The sequence below is a fragment of the Anomaloglossus baeobatrachus genome, assembly GCF_048569485.1.
Source record: "Anomaloglossus baeobatrachus isolate aAnoBae1 chromosome 5 unlocalized genomic scaffold, aAnoBae1.hap1 SUPER_5_unloc_23, whole genome shotgun sequence".
In the NCBI taxonomy this organism is placed as follows: Eukaryota; Metazoa; Chordata; class Amphibia; order Anura; family Aromobatidae; genus Anomaloglossus; species Anomaloglossus baeobatrachus.
In genome coordinates, this window is record NW_027441799.1 from 291893 (window position 1) to 318874 (window position 26982).

Sequence of the window (26982 nt, forward strand, 5' to 3'; positions counted from 1 at the left end):
TTGTAGGGACCTGAATGGGGAGAAGATGACAATGTGACATCATAAAGAATCCTGTATAGTAATATAATTACTGGAGACTTTATATCCAATCACTGGCAGCAGAAATAACGCTAACACGTATGACATGAAGAAGAAGACAATTCATGACTTTGGGCTGCGGGAACCAAAGTGAAAATCCTTAATCCAATAATATTGAGAAGCGGGTTTTACTCCATATGTATGGCATGTGACCATTTTATGAGTATTCGCCTGTTGGGAGGTTTTTTTTTTAATGTTTGCCATTGTTTGCGGGGGTTTAGCTTCTCAGATTTTTTCGTCTGATTCTTAAACTGCAATTTTTTTTAAATAGTCTCAAAATTACTGTAGAAAATTGACACTAAAAAAGACGTGGGTGTGCGGGTGGACGACAAAAACCAACCAGTGTCAGGAAGCTGCTGCCAAGGCAGATAAAATAATAGGATGCAGTGAACGAGGCACAGATGCTCCGGACAAGAACAGTTTTGCCTCTATACAAGTCACTAGTGCGGCCACACTTACAATATTCTGCACAATGTTTGGCTCCAGTGAATGAGGAGGACATAACTGAACTAGAGCGGGTGCAGAGAAAAGCGACCATTACAGGAATGGAAGGATTGCAATAGGAGGACAGGTTTGCAAGCTTGGGGTTATTCATTTTGGAAACAAAAAGGCTACGGGGCGATTTTATTACAATGTACAAGTATATCAGGGGCATTACTGAGATATTTATAATGAGCTTTATACAACTGAGGCCTGCAATGATGACAAGGAGGTTCAATCATAATCACAGATGGGGATTCTCTACTGTAAGAGCAGTGAGAATATGGAACTCTCTGACACATGATGTGATAAATGTTGATAGACTACAAAAATTCAAGGCAGGTTTGGATGCCTTCATTAAAACGTATATTACTGCAGGTTATCAGTACTAGATTTTGTGATGGGACATTGATCCAGGGAACTAGTCTAATATTTTTAGAGTCATGAAGGCATTTTGCCCCTTGTAAAGGTATTCACACCCCCGGAACATTTCCAATTATTTTAGCATCATACCCACAAATTTATTTTATTGTGATTTTATGTGATATACCAGCATTAAGTAACAAGTATTTGTGAAGTGTAAAGGAAATGATAGATGATTTTCTAAATATCTAAAAATATAAATCTGAATATTGTGACGTGCATTTGTATTCAGTCCCTTGTAGTATGATGCCCCTGAGTGACCAATTGCCTCCAGAAGTCACATAATTAGTAAATTGAGTCACCTGTATCATTTATTGTCAGTATAACTACAGCTGTTTTGTGAAGGTTTCACAAGTTTTGCTTCAGAACATTAGGGATCAAACAGCATCTTGAAAACCAAGGAACGCAGCAGACAGGCCAGGGATAAAGTTGTGGAGAAGAGTAAAGCAGGGTTCAGTTATAAAAAAAAAAACAATTAAAAAAAGCCAAAGCTCTGAACATCTCACTAAGCACTTTTCAATCCATCATCCAAAAATGGCAGGAGTATAGTGTGGAAACACGAGGGTCAGTGGGTACAGTCGTCCGCTGGCCTGGCTGTCTTCAGAAAGACTGCTCGGACCAGGGCTCATCCCACTGAACACTCACACTCATTTTTTGTGGGCAGAACACTTCTCAGACAACACAGGGTGAGGTAACCACACCTTGGTAGGATGTTACTGGTTCACCAATAGGAAAAAATCATATTGTACATTTCCAGAAAGATCACAAGATGGTACAAGCGACAGAGTCTCTCCCATCCATTGGCTCGCGAGGGATTAGAATCTTTGCGACTTCGGGGCTTCCTGGGCCAACTATCCCAGTCAGCAGCACCTCGCTTTTGATGAGCACCCACTGAGAGGAGATAGCGGCAAAGTTAGAAAGCTGAATGAGCACAGCAAGATATGTAGCCAGGCAACTGAACTGTCCTCACCTGGGATCTCCAGGCACAATTGTGGGCTCAGCAAAATTTCTTCACAGACGCCTTCATCCAATTTACCTGAGATAGAGCTGTTTTATAAAGTACAAGGGGCAAAAATGTCACCTCTAGATGTGGAAAGCTGGTAGACACATCCCCAAGAAACTGGCAGCAGCAATTGTAGTGAAAGGAGATCCTACAAAGTATTCACTCAGGGGGCTGAATACTAATGCATATCACAAATTTCAGAGTTAAATTTCTTAACATAATTAGAAAGTCATGTATAATTTCCTTTATACTTCACAAGTGTTTGCTACTTTGTGTTGTTATCACATAAAAACCCAATAAAATCCATTTTTTTGTGGCTGTAATGTGAAAAAATGTGGAAAAGTTCATCAGGTATAAATAGTTTTTTAAGGAACGGTATGTCTACCTTCAACCTAAAAACTGGGAAATTTTATCACGAATGTTCTCCAGTCCACACCCGAGATAGTTTATGTATAGCAAATACTTTGGTGCAAACTTGCCGCCATTTAGGAAAACATGAGACTTTTTGCACTAAAAAGTAACAAACATAGGTCAAAGGGAAAAATACAAAGCGTTTCTATTGTGCGCAAAACTCATGATCTACTTGCACCAATATGAAGAATTTGGAACAAAAAACATTAATTAATACGAGAAGATGAAAAAAAAGTGACTTAGAAAAAAATCACCACAATTGATGAGTTGGATGAAAGTTTTGTGGTGCGGAGCCCGTTATACCGGCAGACGGGATGTGACCGGAGGCAGAAATATTCAGGTAAGGGAAAGATTTTACACTTTCTAGATAAATCCTCTCTTCCCGGGATGTAACGACCTCTAATGCCGGGATCACACGGCCGGATAAAGAATCATCACAGCTTCATCCAGAAAACTAGGACAAGTCTTTTCTTATTTGTCATCCATATACAATCCGGTATTTACAGCCGCTATTAATAATTTACAAGACCATTTACAGCTTCCTCCATTACAGAACTGCAATGTATCCGTAACACAATGTCTGCTGTATGGTGGAGCTGGTGGGAATCTGATGGTTTGTGCAGACACAGACCTGAATGGATGAGTCTCCTCCGATGTACGGAAGGCACTAGAGGATGCTGGGATTATTCTCACACGCAGATACTGTCAGTGAGAAAGAAAATCCCCATCTGCACTGCCACATCCAATAACAATGGTCTGAGGGCGAGACGTTGTGTTATTTTATGGACAGCACTGAAAATACAGTAGTGTGAACGAGAACTAAAAGGAATCATCAAAGCTCTTATCTCTCCTAATCCGGCCATCTCCACCGCTCTCATTACACAAGTATAACACATATAATACTGGAGGATAAAACAAGACTGAGCACAAGACCTTCACAGCCGTCTACACATCATAGGGAGATTTCATGGCACCTTCTCTCCATCTACCTGATGATCCTGAGGAACATCGGGATCTTCTTGTTTACAGTCCTGTGGGAGAAGAGGACGGGGACATCTCTCTGGTGTTGTCCTCTTACTGGATAGACCTGGAGGAGACACATACAGGGACTGAATTCATTCCTTACATACAGATAATTATAGGCTGTGTGTATTTAGTCCTGTCTATTACCTGGTGATGTGAGGGGCTGGGGAACCGCCATCATGACGTCCTTGTACAGATCTTTGTGTCCTTCTAAATACACCCACTCCTCCATGGAGAAATAGACGGTGACATCCTGACACCTTATAGGAACCTGACACATACAATGATACCATCACCCCCGATCCCTTCATAGCGTTACTGTATAATGTCCCAGCATTCCCAGCAGTGTCACCTCTCCAGTCAGCAGCTCAATCATCTTGTAGGTGAGCTCTAGGATCTTCTGGTCATTGATGTCCTCATGTATCGGGGGGTGAGGTGGAGGCCCCGTGATTGGGCTCAGGGGTCTTCCCCATCCCTCAGACACAGGGGCCTGACAGCGCTCACTAGAGGTCTTCTTCACTACTGTGTAATCCTGGTTATGGAGAGACACAGTAATAAATCTCACTCCAGACATTTCCAGAGTCCTCACCTCTCCAGTTCTGTCCATCTGTTATTCCCATAGATAAGAATGATGTAATGTGACGTCATCAGAATCTCTCACCTCTCCAGTAAGCCGGAAGAGGATCTCTAGGGTGAGGTGTAATATCCTCTCCGCCATCTTGTCCCTTTCCATATCCATCCTTCACGGGGCAATCAGGAGAATTCTCTTCTATAGAAGATCTCCACTGAGAGGATCCGATATTGTAGGCACCTGAATGGGGAGAAGATGACGATGTAACATCATAAATAATCCGCTGTAATAATACAATTACTGGAGATAAAAAGGGGAAACATATAATGAGAACATTTTGGGGAAACATTATATTGTGTGGGGACAGAAAGGGGCCGAGGATTGAGGGCAGAAAGGAGCCGAGGATAGAAAGGAGCCAAGGACCGAGGGCAGAAAGGAGCCAAGGACCAAGGGCAAAAAGAAGCCGAGGACCGAGGGCAGAAAGGGGTCGAGGACCGAGGACAGAAAGGGGCCGAGGACCGAGGGCAGAAAGGGGCCGAGGACCGAGGGCAGAAAGGGGCCGAGGACCGAGGGCAGAAAGGGGCTGAGGACCTAGGGCAGAAAGGGGCTGAGGACCTAGGGCAGAAAGGAGCCGAGGACCGAGGGCAGAAAGGGGCCGAGGACCGAGGGCAGACGGTTTTCCTCACTTCCTGCGTCTCATAGTATGAAAAGGTAGTAAAAGACATGAGGATTGTCAAAAAATGAGACACAGGAGCTCAGGGAAAAAATATATAATCAAAATACAGGATAAACCTGGCTTCACTGTGAGAAAAAAAAAAAGGTGCATGGAACAAATAGAACTAATTGTATAGAAAATAGTTCCGGCACACTTCAAAAAAATGCGAGAGAGGAATATAATGCTTCAAAGTATTTTATTTTACTTGTGCATAGGCAAAACAAATGTCCAACGTTTCGACCATCAATTTTGTTTTTTGTCAAGGACAAGAGCATCTAATGTAACAAAAACATAAAAAACATAACAGATTCTTTTAGATGATGTACAGTCAATAACATACATTACAAAGCTTTATACAAAGCATCACTAATGAAAAGAATGCATCAAATTGATGTTATAAGACAATAAAGGAACAATAATGTGATGATTTGCACAAATACATGAAAAAAGTTGAATGATTGAGTTTAAACAATTTATGAATTAATATTAATTATTCTCATTTAAAATGGAACAAATGCAAGACTGGTCAGAATGATGCCAAGAGTACGAAATATAATGAATAGTGTCCACCCACCTAAGAAAAAAAATGAGTGCCAAAAGGTTTCTCAAGCTACAGACTGTCGCTTCTCGATGGGTATATGACGATATGAGGATATCCAAGAAAAGAGAGAAAAATTCAGCTCACCGAGTTGCTGCAATCCGCTGTCAGTCAGGACCTGCGCACGGAGGGCTAGGCTGCCAAATAACGGTCAGAAGAAGGAAATTCCAGTGCAGTCCAATATGTCCGATTAAAATTCATTTTTATTTAGTAAATCCATATAAATTAGAAAAATACAGGGCGGTCAGCAGGATATTGCATGGATATTGTACAGACCCCACAAAGCTACGCGTTTCGACGTTGAGTCTTTGAGCATGATTAAGACTCAACGTCGAAACGCGTAGCTTTGTGGGGTCTGTACAATATCCATGCAATATCCTGCTGACCGCCCTGTATTTTCCTAATTTTTATGGATTTACTAAATAAAAATGAATTTTAATCGGACATATTGGACTGCGCTGGAATTTCCTTCTTCTGATATGAGGATATGGGGTGAACAGCCTAAGATGAGTAAGCAGAAAAATAAAATACAAATGTAAGAGTACAATATAAAAGAAACAGTGATAGACTTATATTGGGGTACACAATGATGATTTTTTTTTGCCTATGCACAAGTAAAATAAAATAGTTTGAAGCATTATATTCCTCTCTCGCATTTTTTGAAATGCGCCGGAACTATTTTCTATAGAATTAGTTCTATTTTTTCCGTGCACCTTTTTTTCTCACAGTGAAGCCAGGTTTATCGTGTATTTTGATTATATATTTTTTACCTGAGCTCCTGTGTCTCATTATTTGACAATTCTCATGTATTTTACTACCTTTTCATATAATGCTGAAGAAGTAAAGACTATATTATCTAAGGTCAACATTCCAAATGCATTTTTATCAGTTCCCACTGAGGAGGTACGCTCTCGGGATTACGAGAAGGAACTGAGGAGACAGACGGCACTGGAACTTCATTGCGCCACTCTGGCCGAATACCATAGAGTACAAAGGATTCCCAGGGGATTGAGAGAACCCTTGAGACCCACTTTGTTTTCGGACAATCCAGAATACTGTTCGAAGTTTGAGAGCATCATCAACAAATGTTCAATGGACATCATTATTTTAACCATTGAATATTTACAAAAAGAAATTGAAACATTGGGTCTTAAGATCCATTCCATAAAAGAGCAGTTAACAAACACTATCCCTAATACCGAATGGGAGAAGATTAAATCTAAGAAACCATTATAGAATTTAGGAAAACCCTACAGGAGAAAAAAAGATCTAAATTTGTTCGGGACCAGGAAGATTATTCCAAAGATCAGGTGTATCGATGGCGGTTCTCCGACGAGGCTCCTAGATGATCTACAACTTACAGTCATTATCCTTCTTCATCCAGTTCAGAAGTAGACCAGTACACTACTCACATAACTTGTTTTTTAGGACCAAGACAAGAAGGAGGAAAACGAGGCGTAGCAAGAGGAGGCACAGGAACCACATCGACATACCATATACACACTCACAGGTACGACGAATTTAGTGTACAATATATCATCTCACAATTTGTCATTCATTGATTCACAGGTTCTTCAGAAAAGGTTATCTTTTTGTCCAACTCCAGCTTTTAATACATTTCAGCTTGATCAAGAGATGGAGATTTTTTAGATTGTTAAGGTTTAAGGTACATTTTGGGACTGAAAGTGGGACTCAGACTCACACAACTAAAATAGAGCAAGGTAACACATTTCAATTGAGACAGTTAAATCTCAGAATTCCGAGTTCATTCAACCCCTCCAAGACATATCATCCAGTAGAAACCTACATTTCTCTGGTAACTAATGACATTGACAACACGGTAAAATCAGTAGAAGGTGGCAAATTTAAGGTCAGACATAATATTTCGGTGGAAGAAAACAGGGTGATTCAAAGCCTAAGGAACAATCATAAAATCATCATAAAACCTGCTGACAAAGGAGGGGCAATAGTGGTAATGGACAGAGCCTATTATATTGAAGAGTTACATAGCCAACTAGAAGACAGAAATACATAATTACCTATTTCAAGAGATCCTACATCCCGTATACAGTCACTCATTAAGAGCATTGTAGATTCGTATTTACACAATAAAACAATAGATGCTAAATTGGCGGAGTACCTCATTAAAACACATCCCATTACACCAGTAATTTATACCCTCCTGAAAATTCGTGAAAATCTTAAACGACCTCCGGGTCGTCCCATAGTTGCTTTAACTGAGTCTGTTCTTTCTCCCCTGGCCAACACCGCTTGTCCCAAAGATAACATCATATTTGAAGAACACTTCTGATTTTTTATCACATCTACATCAGTTTGAGTCAATTCCACCGGGCAGTCTTTTAAGGTGGTGTCACACACAGCGACGACGACAACGACGTCGCTGCTACGTCACCATTTTCTGGGACGTTGCAGCGACGTCCCGTCGCTGTGTGTGACATCCAGCAGCTAGCTGGCCCCTGCTGTGAGGTCGCCGGTCGTTGCTGAATGTCCTGCTTCATTTTTTCGTCGTCGCTCTCCCGCTGTGAAGCACACATCGCTGTGTGTAACAGCGAGAGAGCGACGAAATGAAGCGAGCAGGGAGCAGGAGCCGGCGTCTGGCAGCTGCGGAAAGCTGTAACCACTGTAAACATCGGGTAACCAAGGGAAGACCTTTCCCTGGTTACCCGATATTTACCTTCGTTACCAGCCTCCGCCGCTCTTGCTGCTAGTGCCGGCTCCTGCTCTGTGCACATGTAGCTGCAGTGCACATCGGGTTAATTAACCCAATGTGTACTGTAGCTAGGAGAGCAAGGAGCCAGCGCTAAGCAGTGTGCGCGGCTCCCTGCTCTCTGCACTGTGACATGTAGCTGCAGTATACATCGGGTTAATTAACCCGATGTGTACTGAAGCTAGGAGAGCAAGGAGCCAGCGCTAAGCAGTGTGCGCGACTCCCTGCTCTCTGGACATGTAGCGACGTTATGATCGCTGCTTCGTCGCTGTGTTTGACAGCTAAACAGCGATCATAACAGCGACTTACAAGGTCGCTGTTACGTCACAGAAAATGGTGACTTAACAGCGATGTCGTTGTCGCTATGTGTGACACCAGCTTTAGTTACACTTGATGTAAATAGTCTTTATACAAGCATAGAACATCATGATGGTCTGGTAGCGGTTGATTGGCTTCTTGAAAGACATAGAGTTTTGAGTACTGTCGTAGGAACTTTCTGTAAGGACCTTCTCCAACTGGTCCTCGAGAATAATTTTTTTCTTTTTCAAGACCATTTTTTTCTACAGAAAAGGGGCACCGCGATGGGGTCAAATTTAGCGCCCCCTTATGCCAATATTTACATGGCATGCTTTGAGGAAAATCACATTTATAATCACCCTCTGTGGATTAAGCATGTTATTACCTGAAAAAGGTACATAGATGATAGCTTCACTATTTGGCGGGGGGATATGGACTCTTTAATTAAGTTTCATCAAGAGATTAATACATATAGACCTGGTCTTACATTCACTATTCACTTGGACTCTCACAATATCAATTTTCTTGATACCCTGGTAATTCTATCTACAAACAGATTTGTATGTGAAACCCACAGACAGAAATAACCTCTTTCATTATACAAGCTGCCATCCAAAACACACTAAACATGGGTTATGATTGTATACAACGGAATGTTAGAGCTACTGAAATCAGCCAAAAATTCATAGCAAGAGGTTATCCCGAAGATATTGCTAACATAAAAATGACTCAAAGGCCACACACTATACAAAATTCATCTGGAATACCCTGTATAAATACGTATCATCCCTTTTCACCTTTGAATAAAATATCATTTTCAACCATTGGCCACTCCTAAAAACGGCTTATCTGACAATACGTGAATTCTCAGAGCCCCCACTATTTTGCAACAAGAGACCCAAAAATCTTAAGGACAGTCTAGTTAGAGCCGACATAGGCCCTCAAAAGACTGCTCCTCGTCAAACCTTCCTAGGCTTTCCTAGGAAAGGTAATTTTCCCTGTCATCACTGTATACAATGCAATAACCTCACTAGGGGCGATACATTTACCCATCCTTTTTCAGGTCGTGTATTCCCTATTCACGGGTTTTTCACATGTGATTCTTCATTCATAGTTTATCTGATTAAATGTCCTTGTGGTCTCGGATATGTTGGAGAAACAAGCCAACATATCCGAGACAGAATTAGCAAACACATATCAACCATCAGATCCAAACAACTCTTCTTCCCGTACCTCATCATTGCATAACACACGGCCATACGATCGCACAACTCAAATATCAGGTAATCGAACATGTGCCCCCGATGAGAAGGGGTGGCAACAGGGTACGTATCCTCAAAGAGGAGGAGGCATATTGGCTACACACACTTAAGACCCTGGAACCAAGGGGTCTTAATAGAGAATATGAGGTTTTCACTTAATTATTTTCTCATATGCCGTTTTGTTCATTCATGTAGAGATTATAAAGGGAATTTATCCTTACAGATCTGTTTTACTATCATATCAATGTTAAGCATGTTATTTACATATTATTTCAACTGATTGTGTTAGGAATATAAGTCAGTATATTACTATGTACAGTTAGGTCCAGAAATATTTGGACAGTGACACAATTTTCGCGAGTTGGGCTCTGCATGCCACCACATTGGATTTGAAATGAAACCTCTACAACAGAATTCAAGTGCAGATTGTAACGTTTAATTTGAAGGTTTGAACAAAAATATCTGATAGGAATTGTAGGAATTGTACACATTTCTTTACAAACACTCCACATTTTAGGAGGTCAAAAGTAATTGGACAAATAAACCAAACCCAAACAAAATATTTTTATTTTCAATATTTTGTTGCGAATCCTTTGGAGGCAATCACTGCCTTAAGTCTGGAAGCCATGGACATCACCAAACGCTGTGTTTCCTCCTTCTTAATGCTTTGCCTGGCCTTTACAGCCGCAGCCTTCAGGTCTTGCTTGTTTGTGGGTCTTTCCATCTTAAGTCTGGATTCGAGCAAGTGAAATGCATGCTCAATTGGGTTAAGATCTGGTGATTGACTTGGCCATTGCAGAATGTTCCACTTTTTTGCACTCATGAACTCCTGGGTAGCTTTGGCTGTATGCTTGGGGTCATTGTCCATCTGTACTATGAAGCGCCGTCCGATCAACTTTGCGGCATTTGGCTGAATCTGGGCTGAAAGTATATCCCGGTACACTTCAGAATTCATCCGGCTACTCTTGTCTGCTGTTATGTCATCAATAAACACAAGTGACCCAGTGCCATTGAAAGCCATGCATGCCCATGCCATCACGTTGCCTCCACCATGTTTTACAGAGGATGTGGTGTGCCTTGGATCATGTGCCGTTCCCTTTCTTCTCCAAACTTTTTTCTTCCCATCATTCTGGTACAGGTTGATCTTGGTCTCATCTGTCCATAGAATACTTTTCCAGAACTGAGCTGGCTTCATAAGGTGTATTTCAGCAAATGTAACTCTGGCCTGTCTATTTTTGGAATTGATGAATGGTTTGCATCTAGATGTGAACCCTTTGTATTTACTTTCATGGAGTCTTCTCTTTACTGTTGACTTAGAGACAGATACACCTACTTCACTGAGAGTGTTCTGGACTTCAGTTGATGTTGTGAACGGGTTCTTCTCCACCAAAGAAAGTATGCGGCGATCATCCACCACTGTTGTCATCCGTGGACGCCCAGGCCTTTTTGAGTTCCCAAGCTCACCAGTCAATTCCTTTTTTCTCAGAATGTACCCGACTGTTGATTTTGCTACTCCAAGCATGTCTGCTATCTCTCTGATGGATTTTTTCTTTTTTTTCAGCCTCAGGATGTTCTGCTTCACCTCAATTGAGAGTTCCTTAGACCGCATGTTGTCTGGTCACAGCAACAGCTTCCAAATGCAAAACCACACACCTGTAATCAACCCCAGACCTTTTAACTACTTCATTGATTACAGGTTAACGAGGGAGACGCCTTCAGAGTTAATTGCAGCCCTTAGAGTCCCTTGTCCAATTACTTTTGGTCCCTTGAAAAAGAGGAGGCTATGCATTACAGAGCTATGATTCCTAAACCCTTTCTCCGATTTGGATGTGAAAACTCTCATATTGCAGCTGGGAGTGTGCACTTTCAGCCCATATTATATATATAATTGTATTTCTGAACATGTTTTTGTAAACAGCTAAAATAACAAAACTTGTGTCACTGTCCAAATATTTCTGGACCTAACTGTATTCTATATGGCCGCGGATGAGGTTCCTTTGTAAGTGCAGATCTAAATATCTATTAACACATGTTTTGTCATTTAAGTAAATAGACTTGTATTATAAATGTTCTCCCTTTTCTCCTTCCAGGCTCCCCTTGTCACCTGAATCAGGCCCCCTCTGTAAGCACGATTAGGCTGTCACTATCACTAAGGCACCTTATCATCCAGCACATCTCCTGTATTCCATCATCCAGCACATCTCCTGTATTCCATCATCCAGCACATCTCCTGTATTCCATCATCCAGCACATCTCCTGTATTCCATCATCCAGCACATCTCCTGTATTCCATCATCCAGCACATCTCCTGTATTCCATCATCCAGCACATCTCCTGTATTCCGTTAGCACAAGAAATAAAGAAATTACCACTGCGCATGCGCATCCAGCGCACTGTGAACACCACTTAGTTTTCATGCCCTTTCTTCGCGCCTGCGTCGCTCAGCGGTGTGTGCGGTGCATGCGCGGCGTGTGTTCCATGTCCAGGAGATGGATAACGGACGCAGCACAGAGAATAATATATAAAGGCAGGTCACCGCCGGCACGGCTACACTCCCCTCCACTGGAATCACTCCCTGAATCACCACTGAAGGTATGTACTCATATGAGAGGTCTGTTTCACACGATTGGATCTTTCCCACAGGGGCATTATTCACATACAATGTATATAGCCACTACTGCAGCTACTCTCAGATACTGGATCATCCTAAATGATCCACAGGTTGCCCTTTTCTTAATCCAGTTTTATATCTCAGTATGGCATATATTAGATTACAGTAACCTCTGATAGTAGAGTCTTATGTAGTATCCCCCTGCAGTAACCGGGTATATTACATGACATTAGGTTTATTCTAATTCTTTTCCTTTTAACACTATGACTCCTAGGTGCTTTATAGAGCCGGAGATCTAGAAATCGTTGTCACTATTCTCATTTTCTGCATATGCACAGCACTTCAGAAACATCCCCACTATTACTCTGATTCAAGTAAGTCACTATTTTCTCCCCACGTCATTCAGGTCACTAGCGCGCACCCCCTCAATTTTTCTTGAATTAACATTGGTTTCTCTGAAGGTCACTTGTGGAGCCCGGGGGAATTCTGCCTTCACACAGCAGATTAGTTATCTGCAGCCGGTCACACAGGCTTTACCCTGGAATAGCTCCTGTGGATGTAGCTTATATCAATTATGCTTCAATCCATTATATATTGATAATAACACTATATACTTTGTCTATTTACTCAGATATTGCTCTTATGCCATATTGCTGCTGAAAAAAGAAAGCCACAAAAAAACACTTCCTTTAAGTATGATTTGTTACGCAGAGGACGATTGAAATAAAAAATAATAGAATATCAATCGTCGCCCCACGTCCGCCGGTGTCTTGCTAAATTCTACTAAAAAGGGGGCTGAAAGCCCATACTTACGAAGCGCTCACTGATATCCTAATCAGGCACGAATACTAATATTCTTTATAGCAAGATATTATTTATTTTAATAGCACATGAATATAATCAATGGTACATAGGCATTTAGAACTATAGTCATAGAATCTTATACAATAACAGAAATATGCATCAACATTACCGTTTGTTGTAGCAATCCTTTCACATCGGAGAGAACTCGATTTAATGATAAGGGAACAACATGGCATCTTGCATCACAGGAACAGTGCGTACGTACACTTCAATGTCCTGGAAGGTTTCCCCTAACATTAAGCGAGTCCGGTGTATTTTTATAGGAAAACTTTGTAGGTTGTGTTTAAATGGTCACCAGCATGTGACAGCTGAGTCATGTTCATGTAACTTGACCACAAACTGCTGTGGGCACCAGCAGCTTCCTGCACATTTCCTGCACATCCTGCCAGTTGACAACTGACCGACCACAGTTGACCATAGTGTTAGTGAAATATTGCAATGAGCCGTAAATTTCATATGCAAGCTTCCTTAAACCTGTCTTTAAGCCAACCACAAGTTTCCGGTAAGTGGAACTGTAAATGTGACTTCCTCATTATCTTGAAACTGCTTCAAAACCTGTTTGACATGTATTCTTTGGTCATCATATTGGCCATCCAGAGGACATCTCTTTGATACTGAATTATTGATAGGTCAAATAATATCTGGGATCACTCCTATCTTTTGATTATGATTCCTATCTAATCACACATTCTTTCAGTCATATCACATTGGTATCACAATCGGTCCTTGATCCCAGGGATTATTTTCCATCATCAGTATTCCACTAGAGGAAGATCACTCGGAATATACCATACCATGACCAAGAAATATTGTTTGCCACAAATTTTGTTTTCTTGGTTTGTTTAGATAAACGTTGAATCACAAATATAATCACTTTCACTACTTTTGTACAATATATTAAAACTAAAAGCAATATTATCTGAAAAGCTCCCTTGAATATCATGTGTTTTGGCATTTGCTCGATATTCAAAGGAATCATTACACATTACATTTCCCGATATGTTACTACAAGTTTCACTAGACCCATTTATGAACATATTGGCATAAGGCCATAACATATCATGAATTGTCCTTTCCACTAAGCTGGGTTTAAAAGCATCTACAGTATTTATAGCTGTCCCAAAACTTATTTTTATATTCTCCATAGAGATGAATCCCAGGTTAGTCAGTCCAGTCTTATTTGTTGGTACCCAAATTCCTCCCTTAAAAGCCAGATATTGCAAATTGGTGACTGTTGCATTCAAATTGCCTTGCCACCATGGAAGATTGATCCATCCCACTATGGAAATGGGTACTGTAGTATTCTATAGACGAACACTTCGAGTGTCTTTATCAGCAAGATGATCAGAACAACTTTTCTACTTTAAGATTTCCTCCATCAATACCGGGACATCCAGATAAGGGATACTGGTGGCTGTAACCGGAGAATGTGTACAGATCCAGCAATCTGTGTGTTGAAAATGTGATGATGCATCAGAAATTCATTCGCCACAGGTTCCTCCTGATGTAGACTTGTCCATCCAACGACCAAAGAGACAAACATCAAACACAGGAATTTCTCCATCTCATCACTATCGAGCTCTTCCCAGTAACCGATACCATGGATTCCGCTTATTTACAACACCTTCTGCAAATAAAGATACACTATTATTCTCGTAAATAACATTTTTCTTGTGGGACATATTCCCACTTCTCCACTCCTGGTCTCATTATCAGGAGAGTACGATCTTTTCCGACCGCTATTACCTCTGTCTCTGAGGGCGGTCCTTGGAGGTTTTGAATCCATATTTTTGCTCCTACATTTTTAATATTAGAGGATCCAAAACCTTTAGTACCCCGTATTGTTAATTCTGTCGGGGCAGTTCCTTCTCTTATTTCAGACAAGTATTTTGGAATTATCAACACCTGAGCCACCTTCTGGTGTTTCATCAAGATCAAAGGTTCATTTCCAAAATTTAGCATCAGTACCTTGATTTCTCCCTGATAATCTGCCTCTATTACCCCTCCCACCACTATGGCTCCTTTTAACACTAAACTAGAACGAGTGGCTATTTGACCATAATGATCCTTTGGTATCTGGCAACCCAATCCTGTTGAAATTGGTTTTACCTTACCTGGGGGTACCACGACAGTTTCCAATGTACTGAGGTCTAAACCTGCTGAATAAGGTGTCGCTCTTTCTGGTGTGCCCAAACAGTTGTACCTTGTCTTGTCAACTGTTGGACTGACTTGTCTGATGGTTGCTGCTTTATCTGCTTTTGAATTAAACAAACGTTCAAGTGAGTTAGTAGGGACATGAGCATCGAAATGAAATACAGTGGTCTTGGTAGCATTGATAGGAAAGTCTGCTTCTGATGGATATTTGTCCAGAAAAGCATGGGCTAAGATCATGATTAAGTTTTGAGTACCATGCTCATTACGATCAACAAAATAATTTTTTATTGATCTCTGAATTACTGGGTCCCGAGACATGGTGACAAATTTTGCCACGTCTCCGGCGTCAAAGTGCACTCCACCTCCTCCGAGATCGTGCACCCTGACCAACCAGGGAATTTCTCCTTCTCCTGGTTTTTGTCTAAACTGTGTTAAAATGCGATCAACTTCTCCCTGAGAGTAATCTTCAATGGTTACTCGATTTTTTACATGAGGAATCGTTCTCTCATTTGTGATGGCATTATCATCTTCGTCATATTGCAGATTCCCCTGACCATCCCGGACATGTTCCCGGATGATCTCATTCTCTGTCCTCTCTAGGCGCCTCCTTACTGGATTAGCCTGAATCTTCCCTTTATGGTAATCTTCCTCATCAGATGATGAAGATGAATCCCACACATCCCCATCCCAAGTATCGGGATCCCAGTTTATAGAAGCTGAGACGATACTTTTATGTACTTTGGTTTTATTTACTTTTCCTCTTCTTTTCTTGTACTTATTTTGAGCAATTTTGATTTTATTTACCTTTCCCCTTCTTTTCTTGTACTTATTTTGAGCAATTTTTATGGCAGCTTTTTCTGCCACATTCTGATAATGTTCCAATTTATCCTTCAACAGTCTGGTATTACATTCCAGAACTGTTTTCAGGCAACCTAATTCTATCATCTTTTGTTCAATCTGCGAACTTTTCTTCTGCATCTTTAGATTACGCTCATGCATTACACTATATGCACTTGCCAAAATCCAGATGCGCCGTCCTAAAGACACTACATCACCTGCTTTCACAGGGACACTACCGAATACATTCACATCAGTAGCTTCACTACCCTTAAGCTTATCCTGCCATTGTTTGCGCCGTGCTAAAGACACTACATCACCTGCTTTCACAGGGACACTACCGAATACATTCACAACATCAGTAGCTTCACTACAATTAAGCTTATTCTGCCATTGTTTGCGTCGTGCTAAAGACACTACATCACCTGCTTTCACAGGGACACTACCGAATACATTCACAACATCAGTAGCTTCACTACCCTTAAGCTTATCCTGCCATTGTTTGTGCCGTGCTAAAGACACTACATCACCTGTTTTCACAGGGGCACTACTGAGTACATTCACAACATCAGTAGCTTCACAACCTTTGAGCTTATTCTGCCATTGTTCTGCCAATCCACAATTGACCAATTCATGTGCTATAAAATTGGAGGGAGCCTCAATCCAGCTCGGGATCTCCACAACAACCTCCTTAACATTATCCTTACGTTTTCTGAACATTTTGACACTATGCAAAAAGATTGAAAAAATATCTTGAATTTTGCCAAATATATGTTTTTAATTTCTAAATTACAAAAATTCATTAATTACTTCTTATAGAAGTAATCCTGCCGACTACGCCAATTTATGTCTTTCAAAATTCTACTAAAAAGGGGGCTGAAAGCCCATACTTACGAAGCGCTCACTGATATCCTAATCAGGCACGAATACTAATATTCTTTATAGCAAGATACTATTTATTTTAATAGCACATGAATATAATCAATGATACATAGGCATTTAGAACTATAGTCATAGAATCTTATACAATAACAGAAATATGCATCAACATTACCGTTTGTTGTAGCAATCCTTTCACATCGGAGGGAACTCGATTTAATGATAAGGGAACAACATGGCATCTTGCATCACAGGAACAGTGCGTACGTACACTTCAATGTCCTGGAAGGTTTCCCCTAACATTAAGCGAGTCCGGTGAATTTTTATAGGAAAACTTTGTAGGTTGTGTTTAAATGGTCACCAGCATGTGACAGCTGAGTCATGTTCATGTAACTTGACCACAAACTGCTGTGGGCACCAGCAGCTTCCTGCACATTCCCTGCACATCCTGCCAGTTGACAACTGACCGACCACAGTTGACCATAGTGTTAGTGAAATATTGCAATGAGCCGTAAATTTCATATGCAAGCTTCCTTAAACCTGTCTTTAAGCCAACCACAAGTTTCCGGTAAGTGGAACTGTAAATGTGACTTCCTCATTATCTTGAAACTGCTTCAAAACCTGTTTGACATGTATTCTTTGGTCATCATATTGGCCATCCAGAGGACATCTCTTTGATACTGAATTATTGATAGGTCAAATAATATCTGGGATCACTCCTATCTTTTGATTATGATTCCTATCTAATCACACATTCTTTCAGTCATATCACATTGGTATCACAGCCGGGCAGGTGTTAAAGCCACTAAGGACAGAAGAACGGAGTACAGCAACTCAGGAGACAAAGACAGAAACGAAGGAGATGTTGTAAAGGCACACTCCTTCGTGAAGCATGTCCCGGTTAACCTCACAGGTGCACAAATAATGGTCACGTGTGTAAGGACACGTCTAAACCAAAGGAAAACGCAGATGAGAATGGTCACGTGTGTAGGAACATGTCGAAACCAAAAGGCAACCCAGGTAGTTTAACTGGCAACCTGGAACAAACACACGGGGCCGGTCACGTGCGTACAGGGGCACGTCAGACCGTGAAGGTCACCCAGTTAGTGTCACTGGCAACCTGGAACATAAACACGGGGCCGGTCACGTGCGTACAGGGGCACGTCAGACCGTGAAGGCTACCCAGTTAGTGTCACTGGCAACCTGGAACATACACACGGGGCCGGTCATGTGCGTACAGGGGCACGTCAGGCCGTGAAGGCTACCCAGTTAGTGTCACTGGCAACCTGAAACATAAACACGGGGCCGGTCACGTGCGTACAGGGGCACGTCAGACTGTGAAGGCTACCCAGTTAGTGTCACTGGCATCCTGGAACATAAACACGGGGCCAGTCACATGCGTACAGGGGCACGTCAGACCGTGAAGGCTACCCAGTTAGCGTCACTGGGTACCCAAAGCTGGCACACACATACACACAAGTCTGCCACTGCAGACGGGGAGTGTGCGTAGGGGGCACGTCTTGTCTGGAAGGACTCTAATCCCTCACTGTGCTGAGACACAGTTTGTACCCAGATACGAGTACCTGGTACCGGCACCTGCCCTAAAGTCAGAATCACACTGCACATATACAAGAGTATGGCACAGGCACTGCAGACTTACATTGGCGCTGGGACCCACTCACTCCTAACAGCAGGGAAAGCAGCTGGGCGGAGCTACAGACCTTTTATAGCCGCCACCCTGGCCCAAGCCACATGGCATGTGTTAATGGCGTCGGCTGCAGCCATACAGGGGCTTCCACGTCATTGCTGAAGTCTTGATGACCAATCAGCGGTTGCCACTTCATCGCTGATGTCACTGATGACCAATCAGTGGCCGCCTTGTTATCAATTACATCACGCACATGCTCAATGTGGCTGCATGAGCACTTAGGCTCAGGATGGTACAAAACTCTAGCCAACTGATGCCTCAAGCGACAGCCAGGTGGCGCTGCAGAGTTAACCAACCCCCAATGTGGCAGTCAATGACGGGACTAGGCCGGTTCGAGGCACAACAGAACCCCGAACAGTAACACGATTATGTCCTTATTTTTTCTACACAAGTGCAAAAGGCATATACCTTTCATTCTGTACTCCGGAGGTCTCTGATGTGTACCCCAACATAAGTGTATCACTGTGTCTTTTATATTGTCCTCTTACATTTGTATGTTATTTTTCTGCTTACTCATCTTAGGCTGTTCACCCCATATCCTCATATCCTCATATCCCAGCGAGAAACCACAGTTTGCAGCTTGAGAAACCTTTTGTCACTCATTTTTTTCTTAGGTGGGTGGACACTATTTATTATATTTCGTACTCTTGGCATCATTCAGACCAGTCTGGCATTTGTCCTATTTAAATGAGAATAATTAATATTAATTCATAAAAATTGTATAAACTCAGTCATTCCCCTTTGTTCATGTATTTGTGCAATCATCGCATTATTGCTCCTTTATCGTCTTATAGCGTCAGTTTGATGCACTCTTTTCATTAGTGATGTTTGTATAAAGCTTTGTAATGTATGTTAGTGACTGTAATCATCTAAAAGAATCTGTTATGTTTTTGTTACATTAGATCCTCTTGTCCTGGACAAAAAACAAAATTGATGGTTGAAACGTTGGACATTTTTTGCCTATGCACAAGTAAAATAAAATCCTTTGAAGCATTATATTCCTCTCTCGCATTTTTTGAAGTGTGCCGGAACTATTTTCTATACAATCTCATAGTTGGGTCGACTGAATCTATCAGAGACAAAGGAATAAAAGCTTCATGATTCATAATAATCAGCGAGAGAAAAACTCCTCGAAAGTCTCAGCGCTGAAGGGGTTAATGCCGCCTGTGACCAATAATGGGGAATTTCCACACACCTCCACCTGCAGAGCCGCTGTCATGGGTGACAGTGATGTGGTTTCTGGCTATAGAAGGTCACAGCATCTGGCTGCGCAGAATGCTCCCTGACTTTCCATTGTTCCTGCTGTCAGTATTATTTCCTGCTGGATTTCTCTCTCCCCCTTTTGGACCCAGCAGGAGCTCATCTTACACCTGATCATCAGCATTGTCTGGGTGCTTAAATACCCGATACTTCTTCAGACTGATGCTGGTGATATTTTTAGCTCATTCAAGCCTTGGTTGCAAGCAAGAGGCTTGTGCTCCTCTGTGGTATCTTCTACTTGTGTCCCCTGTAGATAAGTAGTTCATGCACTTTCCTGTGTCCTCCTTGTGTCCTTGTGTCTTTAGTGGGGTTGATGAAGAGCTCATCCCACCCGTTCCCTATTTAGAGCCCAGCAGTAGTTATAGCTAGGGTCAGGTATCCGGCTCGGCGCAGAGGTGAGGAACCTATCTATGGTGGTGTGGACCCAGGGACCAGCAATAAGTTTGGTCAGGGGTCACCAGCTTCGCTTTCCCTAGACACAGGGTTTCCCTTACCTTCCTTTTTGCTGTTCGCTTGGTGCTTCCCAACCCCCGCAGCTAGCGTAACAGCCGCACAGTATACATGTGGCTGCTCTGTGCTTCCAGGACCTGTGATGATGTCACATGGAGGGGAGGAGTCAGGGTCACATGATCAGCTCCTCAGTGTATGCAGGGCTCTGCTGTGCTGGTTGTCATGGTGCTGGATGAGGGGAAGTTTATGTGTGGGGTCAGGAGGGGTTTACAGTGTGGATGTAGCAGAGCCGTGTGTGTACGAGGTGCACGGAGCGGAGCCGTGTGTAAGAGTTGTACGGAGCGGAGCGGTGTGTACGAGGTGTACGGAGCGGAGCCGCGTGTGTACGAGGTGTACGGAGCGGAGCCGTGTGTACGAGGTGTACGGAGCGGTGTGTACGAGGTGTACGGAGCGGAGCCGTGTGTGTACGGGGTGTACGGAGCGGAGCCGTGTGTGTACGAGGTGTACGGAGCAGAGCCGTGTGTGTACGAGGTGTACGGAGCAGAACCGTGTATACGAGGTATACGGAGCGGAGCCGCGTGTGTACGAGCTGTACGGAGCGGAGCCGCGTGTGTACGAGCTGTACGGAGCGGAGCCGCGTGTGTACGAGCTGTACGGAGCGGAGCCGCGTGTGTACGAGGTGTACGGAGCGGAGCCGCGTGTGTACGAGGTGTACGGAGCGGAGCCGCGTGTGTACGAGGTGTACGGAGCGGAGCTGCGTGTGTACGAGGTGTACGGAGCGGAGCCGCGTGTGTACGGAGCGGAGCCGCGTGTGTACGAGGTGTACGGAGCGGAGCCGCGTGTGTACGAGGTGTACGGAGCGGAGCCGCGTGTGTACGAGGTGTACGGAGCGGAGCTGCGTGTGTACGAGGTGTACGGAGCGGAGCCGCATGTGTACGGAGCGGAGCCGCGTGTGTACGAGGTGTACGGAGCGGAGCCGCGTGTGTACGAGGTGTACGGAGCGGAGCCGTGTGTGTACGTACGAGGTGTGCGGAGCGGAGCCGTGTGTGTACGAGGTGTATGGAGCGGAGCCGTGTGTGTACGAGGTGTATGGAGCGGAGCCGTGTGTGTACGAGGTGTATGGAGCGGAGCCGTGTGTGTACGAGGTGTATGGAGCGGAGCCGTGTGTGTACGAGGTGTGCGGAGCGGAGCCGTGTGTGTACGAGGTGTGCGGAGCGGAGCCGTGTGTGTACGAGGTGTACGGAGCAGAGCCGTGTGTGTACGAGGTGTACGGAGCGGAGCCGTGTGTGTACGAGGTGTACGGAGCGGAGCCGCGTGTGTACGAGGTGTACGGAGCAGAGCCGTGTGTGTACGTACGAGGTGTGCGGAGCGGAGCCGTGTGTGTACGAGGTGTATGGAGCGGAGCCGTGTGTGTACGAGGTGTATGGAGCGGAGCCGTGTGTGTACGAGGTGTATGGAGCGGAGCCGTGTGTGTACGAGGTGTATGGAGCGGAGCCGTGTGTGTACGAGGTGTGCGGAGCGGAGCTGTGTGTGTACGAGCTGTGCGGAGCGGAGCCGTGTGTGTACGAGGTGTACGGAGCAGAGCCGTGTGTGTACGAGGTGTACGGAGCGGAGCCGTGTGTGTACGAGGTGTACGGAGCAGAGCCGTGTGTGTACGAGGTGTACGGAGCGGAGCCGCGTGTGTATGAGGTGTGCGGAGCGGAGCCGTGTGTGTGACATGTAGGAATCCGACGCTCCTGAGTCGGGGTCATTCACCTCTTAGTAACAAGGAGGCGTCTGGATGTCGCCGCTCTTCATCAGAGGATAATAGGGGTGAATGTAACAATGGACGCTCTGCTCCTTTATTGCTGAGTTTTCTCGGTAAAATCCAGTTTATTTTTCAGTATTTTTTCTGTAGTGTTTTTAGTGTTTTCTGATCTTATTTCCTCTTGTTTCTTTGTTATTCTCTTTATTCAGTCGGGTTTATTTTATATTATGAAGTATTTTCATTGTATTTATTCCTTGTGTTTTGTGTTTTTTTCTATCTGATATTTTTATCTTTTCCTTTTCTCTGGATTTCTCCACAAGTGATGCTGATACCCGTCATTAATGATTGGGGGAGTCACTGCCCCATTACAGGAGGGATCTCTTCTATATAATCCGGGGTTCGCTGACGTGCACTTTATCAATGATTATGGACATTTCCTCGTTGGAAACGCGCAGGGAATTACATCCTGCTTGTAATTATTGTGTCAATTTTTACAATATGGAGTAAAAGTTTTTGAAATATTTTAATTAAGAATCGTCTGGAAAATCTATTATTTCCTGGACGTCCTGAGGCAGCACATAATGGGTTAACGCTTTACCCCTAGCTAGAAACAGAAGAAAAGGTTATAGGGGCCATCCACTACTTGGACAACCCCTTCTCATTCCCCATGTGCGCCCCCATAAGAATAGCAATGCCTTTACTCACTTCCGGTGCCGGCTCGGTTCCAGCGATGTTGGGGCCACGTGACATTATGACACACCACTCCTGCTTCTTGGGTTTATTGGCGCATGATCCACTAGATCACATCTGTAGAGCGGCTTCCTAGTCATCTACATCTACTTTTCTGAAGCATTATAGATCAGATGTCTCAGCTCCAGCGGGTTCAGCCTTTGGGAAAAGAGAACAAGCTGCTGGTTCTGGTTCCCTACCCTAAAATGTTCTTGTTATTGCTTTACAAATCCCATTATGTGCTCCTGTAGGACATCCAGGATAGTCTAAAATTTACTCTCCTGGAATCCGTCGGCAGCACTGACCCCCATGAACATACGTGGTTACGGTGGTCTTTGCCCCCGTTATGGTATACAATGGGGAGTAGTCAATCATTTGTGGTTGATTAGTAATTGCTTCTTAACCTGTCTTCTTTCTCTAGCCAGGGGTAAAGTATTAACCCATTCTATGCTACCTGCGGATTGCAGGAAATGAAAATGTCAGGTGAGTAAATTTTAGACTTAGTTTTGCGTTCCTTGCAGCATGAGATATTGCATTGTCCAGCATGAAGATGATTTTACTATTGATGGAACAGTTTGTCTGAAACCCTATAGAGTTTGCCAAGGTCATTCATGGGGCTCGCTCCATGATTGCAGTCCAAAACATGACTCTACCACCTATATTCTAATGTTGCAGCCTTGTTGGGAAATGATGGCCATTCACCAACCATCCATTACTCCATTAATCTGGCCCATCCTTTTTTCCATTGTAATGCTCGCGGGTGCGAGCGAGGGTGGACCGACTGGGCCGCAGCACTCGGTACACCTGAGGGGCTTGACTAGGCCCACACTGGGTATTCACCAGTGCCTTTAATGGTAGGACAGGCCTTGGCTGCTGGTAGCCACTAGGTAATTCTCTGGAGAACTCAGTACTGCAACAGCTGGCCCCAGGGGTTGGGATACGGACACTGGCAGTCTCTGATATACGTGGATGCAGCCAGAATGGCTGATGCGGCACACACAGCCATTATGGTTAGGTGCGGCAGCTGGTATGGCAGGTACAGCCAGTATGGATAGATGCAGCAGCGGGTACCACAGGTACTACTAAACAAATAGGTAAAAGAAACACAGCAGCATATGGGAAAGAGACCTGACAGCCTGCAACATATCACTAAGTTTGACCTCATTACCCAGGCACCTCAAATAAGGGGAGGGTGCCTTAAATACCTAGTGCCTCTCAACCTTAGAGCACACTGGCTCTTTAATAATAGGTGCACACTCCCAGGAGACCTGCATGGTGTGCACAGGCCCTGGGTGCCAGCATCAGAGGTCGCAGCAGTCATCGCTGGCCGGCGATGAGTGTGCCAAAGTCCCCGCCTGGAGAGGGGCAGGAGAGTGATGGGACCCATATTGTTTGAAACTTCTGACTAATTAATACCGTGGAACGTCGTCTTAATTTTCCTTTTAATTGGACCCACCTGGCAAACGATCACATCTGTTTTTAGAATGATTTCAGTGATCCAAAGACCATGAGACGCAAGACCATCCCGGAATTTATTTGAAAAACAAAACAAAAAAAAAATCTTTGACATCCAATTTGCATAATAATTTGGAACATGGCAAATGCATATCATACGATGTATTATATTATTACTATAAAATATTCAGTGCACAGGTGTGATTTATATTTGAGCAAATTGGATTCTATTTTATTTTTGTATTCATGAGACATTACTTTTGTAATTGATGTTTTCTTGTACAATTTGACCATGAAACAGGATAAAGAATGCTATTTTTTAAGTTTTATGAAGCCTAAATTTATTTCTTACATTCAGAGCATGAATATGGCTTCTCCACTTTGGGAGTTAGCCTGCCTATGTGTAGCAAGACTTAATATCTGAAAAATAGAATTTAATTTTAAATAAAATACTTCCCACATACTGCGTCTGAAAATTTGTTCTCAAATGAGTGAGCTATGTTGTTTTGAAAAAAGAAAAAAAAATAATTTCCCACATTCTCAAAATAGATATGGCTTCTTCCCTATGCGACATTTTTAATGTTTAACCAAATCTGAATTACGCACAAAACAATTTTTACAGTCTGAACATCAATATGGCTTCTCCCCAGTGTGAGCTCTGATGTATAACAAGACACAATACTTGACTAAAATCTTGCCCACACTCTGAACATGAAAATCAATTCATTCCTGTGTGAATTCTCTGATGTGTAATAAGAACTTTCTTCTCTGTAAAACATTTTCCACATTGTCAACAAGCAAATGGCTTCTCCCCTTTGTGAGTTCTCTGATGTGTAGCAAAAAAAAAAACATTATCTGAAATAAATTGTGTGTAATTGTAATCTAAAATAAAATCCTTAGGAGATAAAGGCTGCACTTTTTCTACATCTGTGGGGAACAATCAGACCCATTCTGAATTCCTACATCTAGATGGGTGAGAAATGGATTTCCTCAGGTATTACGAGACTTAGCCGCCTATTGTCCTATAATGCTTTCTGCTCGTTTCAGCAATTAGAAGAATTTAACCTCCTCATAGATATTATCAATATATTCAGATCTGATCCAGTAAAAAAACTTTTAACACACAAAATAGAATTAAAGAACTTGGACTGTGGTCAGGGCCGTATTTGGCATTCATGCTGCCCTGTGTACTTTAAGTTGTAATGCTTCCTACTAGTAAGTAAGAACGAGTATGTGCATACAACATCTATGTCAGGCAGATCTGCTCCGTAACCCGCCTGAAAAAGCAGTAAATAAACTCTAAAAAGACTGGATCTATGCCCTTCAGTGTAAAAATGACATGCTGATTGTATGGTCAGTCTTTAGAAGAGGTTGAATGACGTGACCCAACCATTCCTCAGGCGACTTCCGCTTGTAAGCTGCGCACTAGTTTATTTACCTGCATTAATAATTCCCTATCCTTCCTTAATCACTGTTATTCTCTTTTTTTCCCCCTAATTCCTTTTTGATGACACTTCACTTGAGAATCTGAGCATGGTGCATGCTGGGATACTCAAACAAGACGTCATCAGGGGGCCGAGGTTGCACTCACTGCCGCAGGCTCTGACTCCTCCCTGAAATTAAGCATCAGTTACACTCAATTCTTAGCAGATTGGTGCAGTACTGTCCCGAGACCCCCACAGACTAAATGTACGGCTCAGGAGACAGGACTATGACTTTCTACAGCATCCGGTCTGCTCTGTCTGCTCTCCTGCCTCATGAGAAGCACTTTTCTAAGAGGTCTTTTGAGCGATTGGTGGGGACTCAGGACCAGGTTCCCCTCAGATCTGCTCAAAATTAATGACCATAAATCATACAAAATATTTTCTCTAACATTTGTTACTCTTTAAGGTGCATTTACGCTGCAGCCGGTTATCGATCTACCTAAACAAGCTGTCAATCAACTGATGCAGGAGCAAAACATTTGGTGAATTTTTAAGTTTAAAAGGGAATCTGTCACCCACAAAATGCCGATCACCCTGCACAAATATTCATAATAGGGAAGGTATCTAATAGAAAAAATCATACCAAGTGTATACAGCTCTACTTAACATTTGCTAAAAAATCCAGATATATTTATGGCACAGGCAAAAAAAAAAAAAAAAGATGTTTCATTATTAGGTTAAACTGTATATACCTGGCATGATTTTTATATGGGTAACGTTTCCTAAATAAATGTTTTTTTTCCATTTAATTGGCATTTGGGGGGTGACAGACACCTTTAGATATCATCTTTGTTGGTAGCACATTGTCCTGTGAACACACTTCAAGAAGAATGGTATCCTATGTGCACAGGACTATGACGTTACAGATCTTACTGTGCACATGAAAGTGCCGTCACAGGCTAAACAGGCTATTAACCCCTTCACCCCCGGCCACTAAAACACCCTAATGACCGGGCCATTTTTTGCAATTCTGACCAGTGTCACTTTGACAGGTTATAACTCTGGAACGCTTCAACGGATCCTGGCGATTCTGAGATTGTTTTTTCGTGACATATTGTGCTTCATGTCAGTGGTAAATTTAGGCCGATATTTTTTGCGTTTATTTGTGAAAATTTAGGAAATTTGGCGAAAATTTTGAAAATTTCGCAAATTTCAAACTTTGAAAATTTATGCCCATAAATCTGAGAGATATGTCACACAAAATAGTTACTAAAT

At 42.9% G+C, this 26982-nt stretch overlaps 1 protein-coding gene across 1 annotated transcript; it reads right to left on the minus strand.

Annotated features, from left to right (window-relative positions):
* Positions 1-2371: 2371 nt before the first annotated feature.
* LOC142259050 (gastrula zinc finger protein XlCGF66.1-like) lies at positions 2372-20482 on the minus strand. The gene is made up of 6 exons (XM_075331578.1): positions 20397-20482; positions 4080-4229; positions 3771-3950; positions 3566-3689; positions 3385-3482; positions 2372-2494 (listed from the first exon to the last, which is right to left on the minus strand). Exons 2-6 carry the CDS (start codon positions 4155-4157, stop codon positions 2372-2374), a joined length of 603 nt encoding a protein of 200 aa, XP_075187693.1. The 5' UTR covers positions 4158-4229; positions 20397-20482.
* Between the last annotated feature and the right edge of the window lie 6500 nt (positions 20483-26982).

What these genes read in the sequence shown, in the direction of transcription:
- LOC142259050 (XM_075331578.1), bottom strand. Translation starts at nt 4,157, where the DNA reads ATGGATATGGAAAGGGACAAGATGGCGGAGAGGATATTACACCTCACC. An exon ending in CCAGCCCCTCACATCACCAG is followed by an intron (nt 3,483 to 3,565) that starts GTAATAGACAGG and finishes TGTCTCCTCCAG; the next exon opens with GTCTATCCAGTAAGAGGACA. An exon ending in ATGTTCCTCAGGATCATCAG is followed by an intron (nt 2,495 to 3,384) that starts GTAGATGGAGAG and finishes GTTACTTTTTAG; the next exon opens with TGCAAAAAGTCTCATGTTTT.